The sequence below is a fragment of the Petaurus breviceps genome, unplaced genomic scaffold (assembly GCF_028583685.1).
Source record: "Petaurus breviceps papuanus isolate PSGF00001 unplaced genomic scaffold, PetGlider_PUasm1.0 126, whole genome shotgun sequence".
In the NCBI taxonomy this organism is placed as follows: domain Eukaryota; kingdom Metazoa; phylum Chordata; class Mammalia; order Diprotodontia; family Petauridae; genus Petaurus; species Petaurus breviceps.
In genome coordinates this window covers 7,280,067-7,298,697 of record NW_027185655.1, presented here as the reverse complement: position 1 = coordinate 7,298,697, position 18,631 = coordinate 7,280,067, and the positions used below count along the sequence as shown (strand labels likewise).

The 18,631-nt window shown below is 43.1% G+C and overlaps 1 protein-coding gene across 1 annotated transcript in view; it reads right to left on the bottom strand.

Annotated features, from left to right (window-relative positions):
• COQ2 (coenzyme Q2, polyprenyltransferase) overlaps positions 1-18,258 on the bottom strand; it is a 34,743-nt gene extending 16,485 nt beyond the window's left edge. Inside the window, exons 1-2 of the mRNA XM_069092245.1 lie at positions 18,012-18,258; positions 4,204-4,370 (exon numbers count right to left, since the gene is read on the bottom strand). Coding sequence (XP_068948346.1) covers positions 4,204-4,370; positions 18,012-18,243 — 399 coding nt within the window. The 5' untranslated portion in view covers positions 18,244-18,258. The remainder of the gene's footprint in view (positions 1-4,203; positions 4,371-18,011) is intronic.
• Between the last annotated feature and the right edge of the window lie 373 nt (positions 18,259-18,631).

Sequence of the window (18,631 nt, the reverse complement as noted above, 5' to 3'; positions counted from 1 at the left end):
TCTTTGACCAAATCTGAACACAGTAACCCAAATCTATCCCCAGGGAGTAGCTGCAAAGTGACTGCAAGTATATATAGAGACACAGATGTTATGGGCAACCAGAAGTTAGCTGTTTTTCAACTACAAAATGAAAATTTTTAAAATGATTCTTCCCAGTATAATCAAAGACAGAGAGTATATTCATTTTAACATCACTGTTCACTAATCTTTCCTTTCTGAGCTAGCAGTTTATCTGAAATTGGTCAGTCATGATGACCCTCTTGTGTCAAATGCCAAAACCTGGCAGGAGTTCAGGTTCAGTTCTGAGCACCTCTGTTTAGGAAGGACACCAATAAGCTGAAGAGTGTATCCCGAGAAGGGCAGCCAGGATGGTAAAGGGCCTTGAGTTCAGAACTTACAAGGCTCAGTTAAGGAATGGGGAATCTTTAGTATGGAGAAAAGACTCACGGGGACATAACAGCTGTGTTCAGCCTAACATCTGGAGGAGGAATTAACCTAGCTCAATTTGGTCCTAGAGGGAAGAAACAGGATCAGTGAGTAGAAGGGGCAAAGACACAAACACCTCCTTACAATGAATGCTGCCCAAAAGTAGAGTTGCTTGTCTCAAGAAGAGGTGGTGTCCCCCTCCTTGGGGGTCTTCAGGTAGAGACTGGGTGACCTTTTCTCAGATATGTTAAAGTGTTTGGGTTGGCGGAGATGGGCACTGAGGTCTCTTCCAACTCTCCAATTTGACAGGGATGATAACAAAATAACTCTTTGAGTAGTCACAGATTTGTGATTTCATATATAATCTCCTTTTACTGTTTCTCTTTGTACGTGGAAATGTTCAGACTTGTTGATATTTGTCAAGATCAGATTAACAAAAAAATGACATTAAAATACTGGAGAGGAGAAAGGTCTAAGGACACAACTGTCACGTGGGTAAAGAGGACTTAATAGTTTTGCTCTTGCAGAACGAACATGAAATTCAATTCTCCCCAACTTAATCATGAACACTTACAGACTTAAAAAAAAAAACTGAAGAAAATATTGAAATTTGGTTTTATAATTTTATAACTGAATCAGTCAAGATTTAACATTTTATTTGGACTTGCCTCTACTTATTTTTAAAAATTAATTTATTTAGTATTTTAATTTTTCCCCATTTACATGTAAAAATATTTTTTAACATTCATTTGTAAAACTTTGAGTTCCTAACTATCTCCCTTCCTCTCCCCCCAACCAGAAGTCAAGCAATTCAATATAGATTATACATGTGGAATCATGTAAAACACTTCCATAACAATCATGTTATGAAAGACTAGCTATATTTCCCTCCATCCTATTCCTCCCTGGTTTGTTTTCTCTTTTTTTACTCTGTCCCTCCTCGAAAGTGTTTTGCTTCTGACTACCCCCTCCCCCAATCCTCCCTTCTGTCACACCCTTCCTTTTCTCACTTCTCTCCTGCTTTCCTGTAGGGTTAGACAGATTTCTATACCCAAAGGAGTGTTTATGTTATCCCCTCTTTGAGTCAATTCTGACAAGAGTAAGGTTCACTCACTCCTCCTCCCCCCGCCTCTTTCCCTCCACTGTAAGAGCCTCTTTTATGTGAGATAATTTACCCCATTCTACCTCTCCCTTTTTCTTTCTCCCAAAACATTCCTCTCACTCCTTAATTTTATTTTTTTAGATATTATCCCTTCATATTCAACTCATACCTGTGCTCTCTTTCCATATATATATTCCTTCTAGCTACTCTAATAATGAGAGAATTCTTATGAGTTACAATTATCAACTTTAATAAGTCCCTTAGGACTTCTCTTTCCTGTTTATCTTTTTATGCCTCTCTTGAGTCTTGTATTTGAAAATTAAAAGTTCTATTCAGCTCTGGTCTTCTCTCAAGAATGCTGGAAATTCCTCTATCTCATTGAATGTCCATTTTCCCCCTCATGGATTAATACTCAGTTTTGCTGGGTAGGTGATTCTTGGTTCCAGTCCTAGCTCCTTTGCCGTCTGGAAGGAACATCATATTCCAAGTCCCCCAATCCTTTAATGTAGAAGCTGCTAAATCTTGTGTTATCCTGATTGTGTTTCCACAAGACTTGAATTGTTTCTTTCTGGCTGCTTGCAATATTTTCTCCTTGACCTGGGAACTCCGGAATTTGGCTACAATATTCTTAGGACTTTTCCTTTTGGGATCTCTTTCAGGAGGTGATTGATTGGATTCTTTCAATTTCTATTTTACCCTCTGGTTCTAGAATATCAGGGCAGTTTTCCTTGATAATTTCTTGAAAGATGATGTCTAGCTTCTTTTTTTGATCATGGCTTTCATGTAGTTCAATAATTTCTAAATTATCTCTCTTGAATCTATTTTCCAGATCAGTTGGTTTTTTTTTCCAATAAGATATTTTACATTATCTTCTATTTTTTCATTCTTTTGGTTTTGTTTTATGGTTTCTCATAAAGTCATTAGCTTCCATTTGCTCCAATTTAATTTTTAAGGAATTTTCTTCAGTGAGCTTTTGGACTTTCCTTTCCTTTTGGCCAATGCTTATTTTTAAATATTTCTTCTCCTCATCAGCTTTTCAGATCTCTTTTATCAGTCTGTTTTTTAAGGTGTTATTTTCTTCAGTACGTAGACTTGTTTTTCATGATTTTCTTATAGTACTCTCATTTCTCTTGTCAATTTTTCCTCTACTTCTCTTAAGTGATTTTCAAAACCCCTTTTGAATTTCTGAGACCAATTTATATTTTTCTTGGAGCTTTGATTTTTTGGTCTTCTTCTGAGTGTGTGTTTTGATCTTCCTTGTTACCAAGTAAGTTTCTATAGTCAGAGAGTTTTTCCCCACTGTTTGCTCGTTTTCCCAGACAATCACTTGACTTTTTAACTCTTTGTTAAGGTAGGGCTCTGCTTCCAGTGTGGAGGGTATACTGTCCCAAGCTTTGTGTAACTACTTCTAGAGATACTTCCAGGGACCTCTAAGTTTTCAGTTCTTCCAAGGCGGTATGATCTAAGCAGAGGTGTTTATACCTCTCTGGGCCCATGCTCTGGTCTGTGGGCTACCACAAGCAATCTTTTCTGTCCTGAACTGTAACAATGGCCTCCCGGTCCCCCTTCACTGGTGCCACAAACTCTGCCATGCTAGCGCTCCTTGTGCTGGGATTGCCACCCAGGACTGTGACCGGATCCAGATATGGGCAAAGCAGCAGAGTCCTGCCTTAGTGCCAGCAAAGAGATTCCTGTAATCTCCTTCTGATCAGCTGTTCAACTCCCTTACTATGTGTGGGCTGCTGCTGCTGCTGCTTCAGTCACTCCCAAGGCCAGCTCCTGGTGTGGTGGGGCCAGGGCTGTGCCGGCATGGCCTGTGCTCCTCTCTCACCCAGGTGTGACAGACCTTTCTTGCCAACCTTCCAGGATGTCTTTGGCTGGAAATTTGATCCACTCTGCCTTTTTGTAGGCTCTGCTGCTCTAGAATTTGTTTAGAGTCATTTTTAAAGGTATTTGGAGGGGTTTGGGGGAGAGCTCAGTCCCTGCCTTTACTACACCTTCTTGGCTCCTAGCCTTAGTCAAGATCTCTTAAGAACACTTTAATAAATCTCTTTAGGGCAAAGTACAGGAAAGTCCCTTCAAGCTCTTATGATTTTATATGTTTTAATAAACCTTAGTGCCTCTTGTGAGGGAAATGCAAGATATCTCATAAATGCATCATTTTAAACAGAAAAAGGAGCCATACTTTTAAGTAGGGACTTAAAATAGGCATAATCTGTGCAAGAAAAGGTATGATTTGTATCACTTAAATGATGGTTATTCACAGATAATACTGTTCTACACTTAGCACTTTTTGTGGAGGTTTGCTAAATAAAAAAAAAACAACAACAACAGAAAACAGCTGGGAAAAAGTACTAAAAAACCTTTCCAAGATGAGTTTGTGAATTTCACATCAAAAACTGACATCAAAACATAGATCTTTTCTGAATTTGCACATTTTTGGAAAAATAAAACAAACTTTCTTTGATTTTGATCAGATTACAGAGAAGGAAAAGATGTTTTAAAATGTTTCGTTTCTGAGTATTTCCTTTTTCATGCCTAACTCGGGCTCTGAAATCATTCTGCAACTATAGCATTACCAAATATTCCACATAGGTCAACTGCTTAATGACTTAATCTATAAAATTTAATTAAACTATTGCTATTGTACTAATATTTAGGAAGGCTTTCTTTACCTTTTTATCATAATCCTGATCCCACATGTCATTAATCGTACAGCCAGCTCCCCTCATCAGAATTGCTCCAGTGCCAAAAAGGGACAACATATACCAGTCTGGGAAACAGCCTGGCTCTGCTGCCAAGCCAATACTCCAGGTACATGGCAAATACAACAGCCAGGTTCCTAAAACAAATCACAGAGGCAAACATTACAAATTAAGATGAGGAACTACATTATTCTGATACTTTGTGTGGAATGTGATTTCTCTGCTGTGGGCACTTCCTCCATTGTGGAGGCAGAAACATTTCTGGAAGTCTTCTGAACAGTACTGGTGACAATGGGCATCTTTGTTTTAACTCTGTTCTTCTTAGAAAGACGTCTAATATTTCTCTATTAGAAATAATGCCAGTTCTTGGCCTTAGATACTGGTTTTTTTTTTTAGAGCAATCAGGGTTAAGTAACTTGCTCAAGGTTACACGGCCAGTTATTTCTGGGTGGGTGCTAAGTGTCTGAGCCCAGATTCGATCCCCAGGTCATCCCGACACTGGGGCCGGTGCTCTTACTCACTGTGCTACCTGGCCGCCCCGACAGATACTGTTTTTGTCATACTAGGGAAAGGTCTACCTTTGTTACTGTTAGTTATTTTCTCTTACACATAAGTGAGTATTTTATTGTAGGAGTTTTCTATTTTTACAAGCATACCTTGCAGATGTTATGGGGTTAGTTCCGGACCAGTACCAGCAAATAAAATACTGAAGTAAAGCCAGTCATACAAATTTTTTGGTTTTCCAGTGCATATGTTATGTTTATACTATATTGTAGTATATTAGGTGTGCAATAATATTATATGTAAAAAAAACAACGTATGTACTTTAATTTAAAAAAATGCTTTATTGCTAAAAAATGCTAACCATAATCTGAGCCTTAAGCAAGCTCTAAAATTTTTGCTGGTAGAGGATTTTGCCTCGATGTTAGTGGCGGCTGACCACTCAGGGTGGTGGTTGCTGATGGTTAGGGTGGTAGTGGAAATTTCTTAAAATAAGACAGTAGTCTTATATTGGTATGGTACATAGAGCCCCCAAACAATAAGAATGATAACATCACACTGATCATATATGACAATAATGAAAAAGTCTGAAATGTAAGAATGACCAAAACACGACACAGAGACATGAGGTAAGCATATGCTGTTGAAAAAACGCACCAATACTTATTTGCCACAGGGTTGCCATAAACCTTGAATTTGTAAAAAACAAAAACAAAAAAAAAACCACCCCAAAAAAGTAATATCTGCACAGCACACACAATAAAATGAAGCATGCCTATACTGACAGAATGATATGGTTTTATTGTCATTGATATGATTATTACCTTTTTAGTTTTCCAAACACTGAATCATTCCTAGGTGCCTGGTATAAATAAATCCAAGGTAGCCACAATAATCTGAAAATAGCGCCACACCCTCTTTGTTACTATTTTGGTATTGCTATTCATTATTGACCCATATTTTCTTTCTCAGCTTTCTCTCTTCCTGATTTTGTGAAAGATTTTCCCATGAAATAATAAAAGTTTTACACACATATGAGGAATTTAGAAATTTACTTTCCAAACTTATTGGCTTAGGCTAATTTACTAGCTATTTTCAAAAATCCCTTTGACATACTACAATTGCATCACTGCATTGTCCCTATTATTCAAAAGATTAGAGCTACCTCATTTCTATGGCACCTGAATCATTTGAAACCTGTATTTATTTCACTGTGTCTCCCGTGCCTGGAATGTACCCTTTCCTCACAGAATTCCTCTCGTCTAGCTTAAGTACCACCATTGATCCAACCACTCTCCTGTATTTATTCTCTTTTTAGGCTGTTGAGTGGTGGAGTCTATGGAGCACCAGGCTTAGAATTAAGACTCATCTTCTTGAGTTCAAATCTGGCTTTAGAGTGACCTTGGCCAAGTCACTTAACCCTGCCTCAGTTCCTTCATCTGTAAAATGAGGAGGAAAAAGAAATGGCAAACCACTCCAGTATCTCTGCCAAGAAAACCCCAAAATGGGGTCATGACGAGTCAGAAAGCACTGAAGCAACGCAATAATTTATTCTCTTTATATTTATTCTGTTTATAACATACTGTCTTCTCTATTAAAATGCAAGTTTCTTGTGAATGGGGGCTATTTCACTCACTGTATCTGTGTTCTTGGTGCCCAAAACATAGCAGGTACTTAGTAAATGTCCATTGATTAATCTTTCTAAACCTGTTATTTCTCTACAATTCAAATCTAGCTTTTCACCTTAGTTTATCCTCATAGGGCCAACAGAAAGTAGAAAATAAAACAAAAGAAAAAAATCACTTAAGAAAAATGGGAAGAATGAGAAAATATTTAAGCTTAGGAAATGCTTGCTGACTGACTCGTTCAGTCATTGACTCATTCATTCTGGTCACCAGGTGATTGGTTTTGGTTTTCTGGACACAACACCACATGGAGACAACATCCGAACTAATGTTCCCTCTCCCTGGAACCATCTCCCCATCCTCTGCCTCCTCCTCAAGGCTCAAGTGGACCTTCCAAGCTGCAGGCTGGACTCGGCAGAGAGAAGCCTCCCTTCCCCCTCCAAGTACAATCACACCCACAACACAACGCCCCTGGGAGGCAGGTGCTGTTATAATCCTCATGTTATAGATAAGGACACACAGGCAGAGAAACGAAGTGACCTGCCCAGGATCCCATTGTTAGTCAGTATCTGATGCTGGATTTGAACTAAGTGAAATATAGAACTTGTCTTCTGATAAAGGATCTTTAAAAAATGATATAAATCTTCAGTACGACTTTGAGCAAATATGTCATTTTGACTATTATAAATACCCAAATTAACCATAAAGTCCATACAAAGAAAGACACGCTCTGCATCCAGAGAAAGAACAAATAGTATGTATAGAATAACTTTACATATATACATATATAGTGTGTGTACGTGTATGTGTCTAATGGCAGCCATCTCTAGGGTGTGTGTGGGGGAATAAAGGAAAAAAAAGAAATTTACACGATAACTTTATTATATATCTAAAAGGAATAGCAAGTTGTATATAATAGATCTGCAGTTTCATGTGGAATCATCTTCTTTTATTATATTATGTAAATGCTTGTTTTAGTCCATAAATTAAAAAAAAGAGAGAATTTAAACAAAAAAGATATAAATCTCTAGTTTTTAATGAATAATTTATAAAAAGCATTTAAATTCATATTTTAGAATCATATGCATGTGTAAAATATTCTTTCTCCACATTTTATTGCATAAGGTCCTAGCTTTGCATTCTGGAAAATTAGAAGTCCACACCTCAATGTACAAATTACAAGGTTTCATTTCTTGGCCTCTATCTCCATCTTGTGGTCTTTTGGCATATCACCCCCAGAGATTTTTACGGGCATATTGTACTTTTGCAAGAGGAGAACCTGGAGACAGTGTCAGGGAAGGCAAGGGAGTAGAGAGAATGGAGGAGAAGAAAACGTTCAGCAATGTCAAATGTTACTGTGAAGTCAGAGAGTAAAGGCTGAGCAGAGGACAGAGATGCAGAGGTCCTGCAGTGGCATCTGGCCAGCTCACCATGATTCTAAGCTTAGACTGAGGTATGCCCAGGTAAGAGCAATGAGCAGGGACTAAGGAAAGGAGCCCTCCAGACCAGAAGGGAGCAATGCCGACCCAGGCCCAGAAAGACGGATTATGCAAAGGTAGGACAGTACAGGACTTCTAGACTCATGATCTCAAAGCATGTCCCTTCAAAAATCACTGACTATAGGTCAGGCTCTGTGCCAGGCGTCTGGGAAACAGATGGGATCCAACTGCACCCTAGAGGAGCTTAGAATTCAGTAAAGTGATAACAGAGATACAAATACAAGTTCAAGATCTGTGATTTAATCAGGGCAGGTACCTCTCCAACACCCTCCCAAATAAGGTGCTGCAGTCAAAAATTCTATCATGTGCATCACCTGTCAGTGGTGAACTTCTCTGAATAACAATCTGTCCCAGGCCCATCCTCAAAGCCTTTTCAGCTCTGTGGATCTACAGGTTTGAGCTGCCGCCACCTTTAACTCAGCCTAAGGCAGCTAAGAGATCTGCCTTTACTGATACACATCATTACCCCTCCAAACCCTGTCATCCTGCCCAATTCTTGCCCCCGTTTCCCCATTAATCCTCCACAGATGACAAACCAACAATGCCTAAGACTCTCTGTCTCTCTGGGATCCTGTGAAAGAGGAGTTAGCTTTGGGCCCAAAGTAGTAAGACTGAAGGTGGAAGTTTCAGGGAGGATTTCGGTTCAACAAAAGGAAAACAACTTTCTAACAAGTTTCTAACAGGGACTGTCTTTTGTGTTGTGATTCTGGGCAAGTTATTTAACCTTGTTTGCCTCAGTTTCCTCATCTATGAAATGGGGTAGAGAAGGTAACAGCAAACCACTTAGGCACAAATGAAAAACAAAACAAAAAGGTTTCTCAATTCTATACTGTAAGAAATCATGAAGACTGCCCAGTTATGTCAGAACCAGAAGGCCAAGTGAAGATAGACAGAATCCACAGATCAGTCCCTGAAAGGAATCACAGAGCTCCCTCATCAAAGAAAATATACTCCATGTAGCCAGAAATAAAGAGCTCATGCGTCAAGGTACCACACTCCAGACTACATAAGACCTGGTAGTTTCTACTAGAAGCAAGAGATCTCTAATCTAAATAGTGTTTCAAAAGGCAAGAGGCATAGGCTGACAACCAATAATAACTTACTCTGCAAAGCTGAGCATGATCCTATTGGGGTGGGGGGAATGGACCTTTAATAGTATAAAGGACTTTCAAAGACATCTGATCGAAAGAACAGAGCTGAGTAAGAGCTTTAAAATGCAAACCCAAGAGCCCAGAAAAACTCAGAAAGGTATTTGAGCAATTGAAAGGAACTGTATGATGATACAGTGCTAACATTCCAAGAGAGGAAGAAACTTGTGTCCCTTCAGAACCTTGATTTTTTTCACAGGATGTTTTGAGGGAGTTAAATAAGAAAAAACAAAGTTACAGAAGCGGACTGATTCTGTTCTGAGGATTTTTAAAACCCTCAAAGCAGGTGAAGGGGAAGGGAGGGTAAAGGAATACCCCAGTGTGGAAAGGAGAAGGGAGGGACTCACAATCATTTTTCCTAAGTAAGGTTCATGGGAAGAGTATTCAAATATGGAGGAAGTAGTCAGGCAGTGGGCATCAGGCAAACCACACTCATCTGAAATGGGCAAAGGAGGGTTGAAAACACACACACACACACACACAAACAAAAACAGCCTGGGGGTAGAAATATATCAGGCTCAACAGGGAAACAAAGGTGGTTAAGGAAGGTGGTTAAGAGGGAGGGCAATACCGGGGAGTGTTCTATTTGAAAATTAAGGTAAACTGGGAGACAATGGTCTGCGCATGGTCAATGTATTAGTTTGGCTAGGACTAGCCAGTAAATTGGGTCTGCAGCCTCCGGATAACCAAAGACTCTGAGGCAGGGCTTACTAGCTTTCATGTCATTTGGGGAAGTACTTAGCTGGGCAGGTAGGGAAGAACAAAAGTCTGGTTACAGGGTAAACAGAATTGTGGGAGTGGGGACAAAATGACTGGTTACATCCAGGTGGGGCTCTTCAACAACTAAGGAATGTTAAATATTTTATGGGACCCATTTGTGCCTTGTAATCTTTGCTAGGAGATCAGAACTACTGTTGTCTCCTTGGAAGAGATAAAAACTCTCCTACTTACAGAAAGACAGACAAGGACAGATGACATATCTTTTGGGGATGGTACCATGTTAACTTGTGGGGCTTAAAGATGACAGACAGATGTCCTAAAAGTATCCCAGGGGCTACCTGTATGAGAGATAATAAATTTTCTTTTAATTATAACTTTAAACTAATTCAGAGGGAAAATTGAATTCTTGAGCTCAACTCAAGTGCATAGAAAGATGGCTTTAGGCAAATGTGGACTCAATTACAAAAATCAAAACAGCATAAAATCAATTTAATTGTATAATTAATACAGGAGAAACTTGAGGCAATATTAATTTTGATCTTCTCAGGAGGGAGTAGTTCTAAGTAAAACAAGGTCCTTGATCCAGAAGGGAGGGGAAAAAAAGGAAAATAACAAAACTAAGGGGATGTCAGTCTATTGGAGAATGGCTGAACCAAATATGCATAAAAAAACATTATCCACAATATAATTGCATAATGTATGCATAAAATATGCATAAACATTACATAAACATATATAATGTAGTATCATTCATCATAAAAAAGACAAAGGAGATAATTTCAGGAAACCTTGGGAAATATGAATTAATGTTGAATGGAGAGAATAGAACCAAGAGAATAACTTTTACAAGAATGGCAACACTATCAAGAAAAGCAACTTTTGAAAGATTCAAAGACTTTGATCGGTGCCGTGACCAGCCATGTTTCTGGAGAACCAATGATGCATCATGCTACCCATGTCCTGACAGAGAGTTAGCAATAATGATGCCTCCCAACAGAGAGGGCCATTGGAACATTTTTAAAGATGCACAGTAAAGACGAGAAGGAAGTACCAAATTTAAAAGGAGGCGTGGACAAGATGGGCAGTTCTGAAAGTAAAACAGAATTTATTATGTCCTTAAAAAAATAAAGCGGTATGAATACAGTGCCGTACCCAATGCTCCTTGTGTGTTTTGCTGTAGAAGAAAAAAAGACAAAAGGAAGGCCTGAACCAGGGTGGCTGTGTTGTGAATAGGGGGGACGCTGGTGTGATGTGAGTGTCACGGAGGTAGAAATGACAAGATTTTGCAACTTAACTATATATAAGTGAGCTAATGGCCCATGAGGCATCAAGGATAATGGTGAGATGTCGAATGAGGGAGAATAAAATGGCATCTTGAGAAGTTCAGAAAAGAGGTGGGTTTGTGGGGAATAAGCTTTGTTTGGACATGTTGGGTTGAAATGACTATGAAACCTCCAGTCTGAAATGTCCAGTGGGCAGTTGTGCGGGCTGTGCGGCAGGGAAGGGAAGCAATCAAGCATTTATGAAATCACCTACTATGTGCTGGGCAGTATGCTAAGTGCTTTTTACAGATATTATCTCATTTGAGCCTCATAATCACTAACCCTGTTAGGGAGGTGCTATTATCCCCATTTTTACAGCTGAGGAAACTAAGGCAAATACAGGGCCTAGGTCACACAGCTAGTGTCTGAGGCCGGATTTTAACTCAGCCTCCCCAACTCTAGGCCCAGTCATCTATTCACTGTGCCACCTAGCTGCCCCAAGACTGGACTCAATTTGCAAATACTGCCCCGTAAGTGCAGGCAGGTCAGCAGTCACAGACCCAAATGGACTCACTCCAGAAAAGAACACTCAAGGCTTCTACATGAGCCAAACTGACCCACTAGATGAGGAGTGCGGAATTGAAAAGTGATTGGTAATTCTATTTTGTTAAGACATAACCAAGCTAGATTTAATAATTCCCCTTGTGGTTGTAAGTTTTACTGAGGTAACTTCAAGCCATTTGAATCACAGTGCTGTTCTTGGGATTAAGGTAAATTCAGGCCAAAGTTCAATTCTTATCTTGTAGACTAAGCCATCACCTAGAATGACTTTATCTACTACTCTCTGCACTTGATAACCAATCTCATCCCCCAATGGTATAATAGGAAGGAGCAGAGATGATATTTATCTCACCTCTTCACTGAAATGTCCACCAGTGGGGATAGTATTACCTTTGTCTTGTCACCTATTCTGGTTTGTAATTAAGGAAGCTTCAGAAAGGGAGGTCCAAATAATCTAACCTCGAACTGATATTGGAGATTCCCTTCTGGCCAATCAGAAGAAGACATACCTAGGTTGCTAGAGACTGTTCCTTCATCCTGTGGTGGTCTGTCCTTCATTCTAGAAGGAGATGGAGGTGATCAGGGAGGTGAACTGGATCTGAGGGAGGAAGGGCTATGCCAAGTCACCAGCCTCATTTTCTCCTCCTGAGCCATCGGGGTCCGGTGGCCAGATATAGATCAGGACGACTGAAGATAGCCCTGGATGTAGTCACCATAAAAGACCCTGCCCTCTCCCATTGGGGGGTCTCTCGACTGAGGAGGCACTGACCCCATTTATCGGCCAGTCTAGCTAATACATGGATTGTGCTCGGATCTTTGCCACCTTTATTTCCTTGTTGACGGGAGTGTCCCAAAGGAACTCTCCCCTGTGGATTCACAGACTTGATTCACGTTGTATAGTCTCTTTCAATGGTAGGAGGAATGATACTGATGATGAACCAGCAAAGGAGACAGAGGAGTGGTCAGTCATAGAAGAACCAGAGAGAACAGCAGACACCCTGAGAAGGGAGACTATCCTGGAGAAGAGAGTAGTCCACAGTGCCCAACCCAACCCTTCAGAGAGGCAAAGAGAAAAGGCATCACATTTGGCAACTGAGAGATCCACCAGTAACTCTGGAGAGAACAATTTCAGTTGAGTGATGCTCTGATACTTAGTAGGCACAGGGCAGAAAAGTGAAACATAGGCTGGAAAACATGGATTAAAGACTCCAGAGAAGCCTGACCACCATCTCTGATGACATGCTTTTACTCCAGGTCTGTTTCCTAATTCCAGATTCGTTAGGTCTTGTGGCCTGATCACGCCTATCACACGCTTCTCCACTGCCTTCTGGGAAATGCTCACTTTTCATTCTTCAAAGAACACAGTGCTCCATGACTCCCAGCAGCCGGCAGAATGTTGGTTCAGGGGTATGTTAAGAGAGCATCACATTTTCCCAAAGGTAATCCAGCCTGCTCTCCTCCTCCTCCTCCTGTTTAATGCCATCAAATTGCCCATTTGAGAGAATCTTTCCAAGGTACATGTGCTCATGGGTGAGCCCCACAGGTGGCCCATCTAACTGTATGTCACAAGCTGGACAAATGTCACTCTTCGTACACTTGTTTTTTCCTATATGGATGGCTTGACTGAATCCACAATTGGTCTGTCCTGGTATTCAGTTTTTGCACACCAGCGGGACATGGAGAAGGGTTAGATCTTGACAATTCAAGCCTAGACCATTTTAAAAAACCCAAACTGGGCACAGGATCAAGAATGTGGCCAAATCAGAGACAGATGTGGCCCTGCCACAGTCTGTAGACTTGATATTTGCCTCAAGTCATCCAACATGATGAAAAAGACAGGATTTAACCTGGAAACTACAGGCTGCCAATCCCTGCTGGGCCTCAGCATTACAATGTCCCTCGTTTCCATGACATAAAACTTCATGTTGGACTTTAGAGCATCTCTCTATATAAAGAGTTAGGCAGGAAATGAGGGAGAAGCCCCACTATTGGTAGGCACGAGGCACCAGCCTGGACAGGGAACCAGACTGCTGAAACCACGAACCAACTGAGTGGACAGAGCTGAAGCTGCAGCCATGGCTGGGCTGGGGGTAGCTCACCCACAACCCGGCCTCATGTGGCTGGTTGGGTGTCACTGGCTGTCTTCTGCCAGGCTACAAGATCCAGACTCCAAAAAGTCCCAGAAAGATCTCACTGCTATTGTTCTGGGAAGCCCTTCTCTGAGAGGAGAACTTCTCCAAAAGAAGAGTGAAAGCTTGAAAAGAAGAATAAAAAAAGCTGGGAAAGGCTGCCCAAGAAATATTTTCTATTGAAGATTTTGTTACTTTGTGAAGTGTCTGTATAAAGAAAGAGAGCAGCTCCTAGGTCTGCAATGCCCCCGGAGAACCAAGGAAGCGCTCAGCTCACAGAGCAGCAGCCCCTGAATAAACAACAAGCACAGGAGGCAAAGTGAAGACAGTAGTAAAGAAGAGAAATGAACACCTGCTTTGCCACTGCACCCTGAGGACCACAGGACCTTTCCATCTGACTTGCAGCTGAAACTTTCTTGAAACCTAGATGGTGCAGGGATGAAGCATGGGGCTGGAGCCGGGAAATTCTGAGTTCAAATTTGACCTTAGACACTTAACTAGCTATGTGACCCTAGGCAAGTCACTTAACCTGTTTGCCTCAGTTTCCTCAAGCCTTTCTGCCTCAGTTGGCTCAACTGTAAAATGGGGATGATTACACAGCACCTACCTTGCTGAATGGTTTTGAAGATCAAATGACATAATATTTGTACAGTGCTTAGCACTTACTAGCTGGGCAGGTCACTTAACCCTGTTTGCCTCAGTTCCCTCATCAGTGGGGGACCTCCACCTCAAAATGAGCTGGAGAAGATGACAAACCACTCCAGCATCTCTGCCAAGAAAACCCCAGATAGGGTCACACAGAGCCAGACACATCACTGTTACTATGTGTGGTCTCCCCATTAGAAAGTGAGCTCCTGGAGAGCAGGGAAGGGCTGCCTTACTCAGTGGTTTGCTTTTCCAGTGCTTTGCATACAGTGAGCACTTAATAAATGCTTCATTCAATTCACTCATCTTACTGCCCATCCCTCAACTTTTAAACATGGGCTAGCCAGAAGGATCATCTGGGCAACACCTTCCCCACCTCTAACTTATTCCTTACCCAGACCTTCTCCAAGGGCAAGGTCCATTACACCTCCCTCCATTGCCCAGCCCTTCTTGGCTTCCAGGGAGATGATTTTCCCACTCACTCTCCAGAGGAAAGGTACACTTGAAATTAGCAGGAAATATTCGGCATTTTTCTTGTATCTCATGTTTTCAATATCAGGCCTATGGTTCCAGACAGAACCAGATTAGGGACAGAACACTGAATAGTGAGGTAGTCTCACTCTGATCAATCAGCCCTACATCCCTGTAGCTGATATTAAGAAAGCACTGAAATGGAAAAATGACCCCATTCAGTAAACTAAGGATGAATGTATATAGATCCTTCATGCATAAGAAAATCAGCCCATTTAGCAAATGGAAGGGTCCACAAAAACTAGACTTTGAAAAGCCCATTCCAATGCTTAATGAGGCCCACTGCCTAAGAATGATAAACCAAATAAAAACACCATATGGTATTATGGGATTTAACCCAAACCTGCACAATACTGAAGGCAAAATGGGTCCCTTGATCAGTGAAAATGAAGGTATACTATTTTCATTTGGCCAAAGGATTATGCTGGGGTCTTAATGGTCTAACCTTTAAGCTTCCAGTATCCCAACTACTTGGCAAGGCCCCTAAAAACTGTCCAAGAATCTGTATAAATGATGGCTTGTCCCCTCTCCCTCAGCCTCACAGGCCATCTAGGTAGCCCCAAACTCAGCCCACCAAGAAGACTGCCCCAGTCCTCCATTCTACAGAGACACAAAGAAACTAACCAGGGTGGACAGCAATGGGGAACTTGACTCCCACAATGGGGAAAGTGTAAACAAACCAGGGGGCAGGGCCATCTGAAGTGTCCACATTCTCACAGGGAGGCACCCAAGTGGCCAGAGTTGACAGTGGTGAGGTGGGTAACAGAGGCATCTGTTTTTTGTAGGTTGGGCTCATTTGCCTTGAAGGGGACAGAGAAGCTATTCCCAAGGTCATCGCTGGTTCGTTTTCCTTATCTCCTGAGGCATATGAAAAATTCAGTCCAAGGGGAACTGGAAGTCCTACTGCCCAGGGGAAACACCTTCCTTACCTAGCAGGGCAGGCTGCCAAGCTAAATGGGTGGAGAAGGGGAGTAGCCATTTTAGCTTAAGTACTACATTTTAAACCTTAGGACTTGTAGCCTTTGTTACCATCTCACGATTAAATGCGTTTTTATTACATCTTATGGCCCACACAAGGTTCACTGACTAACTCAGATAATGGAGAAGGGAATCAATGAACATATCACCTTTAGGGAGACTAACAAATCTCTGGTGGAAAGTGCTGGTACCCATCAGCCCAGGCCTGGCACATTTCTGGGCCCTGTGGCCCCCAGAGATATGACATTTCCTGATTTTTAACATGTGGGATGGCCTGAGCAAATCCAGGGGCTGCCAATGAATTGTAATGGCCTAGGATGCTATGCCCCAAAGCAGGACTTTGTCCCCCTCAACCCCCAAAATCCATCCCCATTATCAGTTCAGGCTGGTTTATGACATCCTGCCACCTTTATCCAGATGGTGATCTTTGTCCTCTAGGCATAGCTCCCCTCAAACCTCCTGCCTCTCCAGGGCTTCCATGGCTCACCTGAGGGGGGCCACCTGGGATGATGGTCACTTCCTAAAGTGGCTGCTGTGTGTGGTTTGTCCTTTGTTCTTGAAGAGGACCACGACATCAGGAAGATGATGCCATGACTTGTGGATTTAAGTGAGGAGGAGGAGGTAAGTGGCCCAAAGTGAGAACTCTGAAGACCTTAGCTTTAGAAGGCCAAGGTCTCCCACTGCATCCTGGGCCATCTCAGTTGTCCTGATCTCTATCTCCATTGGACCCAGCTGGCTCTGGAGAAGAAAGTGACTCCGCACAGCCTTCCCTCACTTAAATACAATTCAAATCCAAGTCACGGCACCATCGTCCTGATGTCATGGTCCTCTTTGAGAACAAAGGACAAACCCTATTCCTAAAGTGGGCCATCAAATGAGAAGTGGCTTCTGAAGTCACTTCTTCCACTTTCAAATGGACCATCAAAATGTCATCAATTAAAGGGCCCTCCGTCCACACATCTAACAAGGTTTTCTTCAGTCTCACTGTAATTCAGCAGCCAGATTCTTAATAGCGATTAGCAATGGCTAATGGTCCGGTGGATTCCTCCTTGGTGGAACCCCCCAGCAGGCCAAGCCCTCTGGCTTTGCAGCAGTGTCCAAAGTCCACAATTCCTACACTCCCCAATGAGATGGGCTAATTCCGAGACACCCATTGGACCAGAGTTTGCTAAATCAACCCTCAACAAGGATATTCATTCACAGTTGCGGCTTGCAGATAAAAATGTTTTCTCCAGGTGAACTTTTCCTCCTATGGGGGTACACCTAGGTGAATCACAATAGCAGTGCATAGGGGAATTGGGAAGTCTGTAAGGTCCAAAGAACAAGTATATATACTTCCTTCTCAATATGGGTTTATAGCGTTCACTAAAAAGCTGCTTTTAATGCGTTTAGTCTTGTCCTATTCCAGGTGTCCATAATAGTAAAAGTTAGGTTTACAAAGCGCTTTAAAAATATCTCATTTCATCCTCAGCACTACTCAGGGTAGTTTTAACATTTATTATTATATACCGATATTAATTAATTATATATTAATATTGGATGTAATATATTAATGAATATTATTAACTAATATTAATATATTATATACATGTTACGTACATTTATATAAATTATTACACATTTTACAGATGAGGAAACTGAGGCAAACACGGGTGAAGTGGCCTGCCCAGACGGGCCTGGAATCAGAAGGGCTCATTTTACTGAGCTCAGATCTGACCTCGGATACTGGCTGTGTGACCCTGGCCAAGTCACTTAACTCTGCCTAGTTTCCTCACCTGTAAAACGAGCTGGAGAAGGAAAGAGCAAATCGACGCAGCGTCTGGGCTGGCACCGCTTCCTTCCCGCGCCCTTCCGGGCACTGAGCACTTGCTCGGGCATCGCACGACAACGCTGCCTGTCGCGACTCCAGGAAGGGGAGATGTCGCGACTCTAAATTCTCGGCCGGCCCGGGGGCTCCGGGGTCTCCCCCTCTGTCTGAAGCCTCAGCTCCGCTCCATTTCCACCTTCACAATTCAGCTTTCTTCGGCCCCAGCCTCTCATCCCAAGCTAGGCCCGCTCCCCTCGCCCCTCGCTCCTCCTCTCCTCCCCTCCCGCCCCGCCCAGCAGCGCCGCTGCCACTCCAGAGGGATCGGCCAATCACGGCTCCCGTCCGCGCGCCCGCCCCGCCCCCCGCACTCACCGATAGGCTTGTCCAGCCTCATGAGGCGCAGATAGGGCTGCAGGGGGCGGGGCGCCGCGGCTACGATGGCGGCCGCCGACAGGCTCAGCGGGCGACCGCGGCCGGGCCCGGGGGCTGGCGGGGAAGGACGGCCCAGGCTCGTGGCGGCGCAGGCCGCGCGCACCACCAGCGCCGGCCGCCGCAGCCCCGCCAGCACTCCCCGGGCCAGCCCGAGGCGGCCCGAGGCCATCATGGCGAGCGTGCTGCCGCCCCGGAGCCCGAGCGGCGCATGACGTCAGCGGGTGTGGTCAGGCCGGAGGGCGCATGCGCGGCGCGGCTCCACACCCACGTGCGGGGCTGCTGGCCCTGTGGGTGCTCTCCTCCTCCCAGCATCATCCACCGCTGCAGGGGCTCCCTGAGACCTGCAGAATCATCTGAATCGTTAGACTGCTGCCCCGCCCCTTATCCGTGCCCAGGAGGATTCCTGGCCGTGCATGCATCACCCCGCATCTCCTGCCCCCGTGCCTTTGTCCCCCAGGACTGCAGTGCCCCCGCCTCATGCATTCTTCACTGTCATCCGGAACTCCAGCTGCAGCTTCTTCCTTGCCTAGGGACACTGCCGAGCTTCGCTCCAGGGCGCT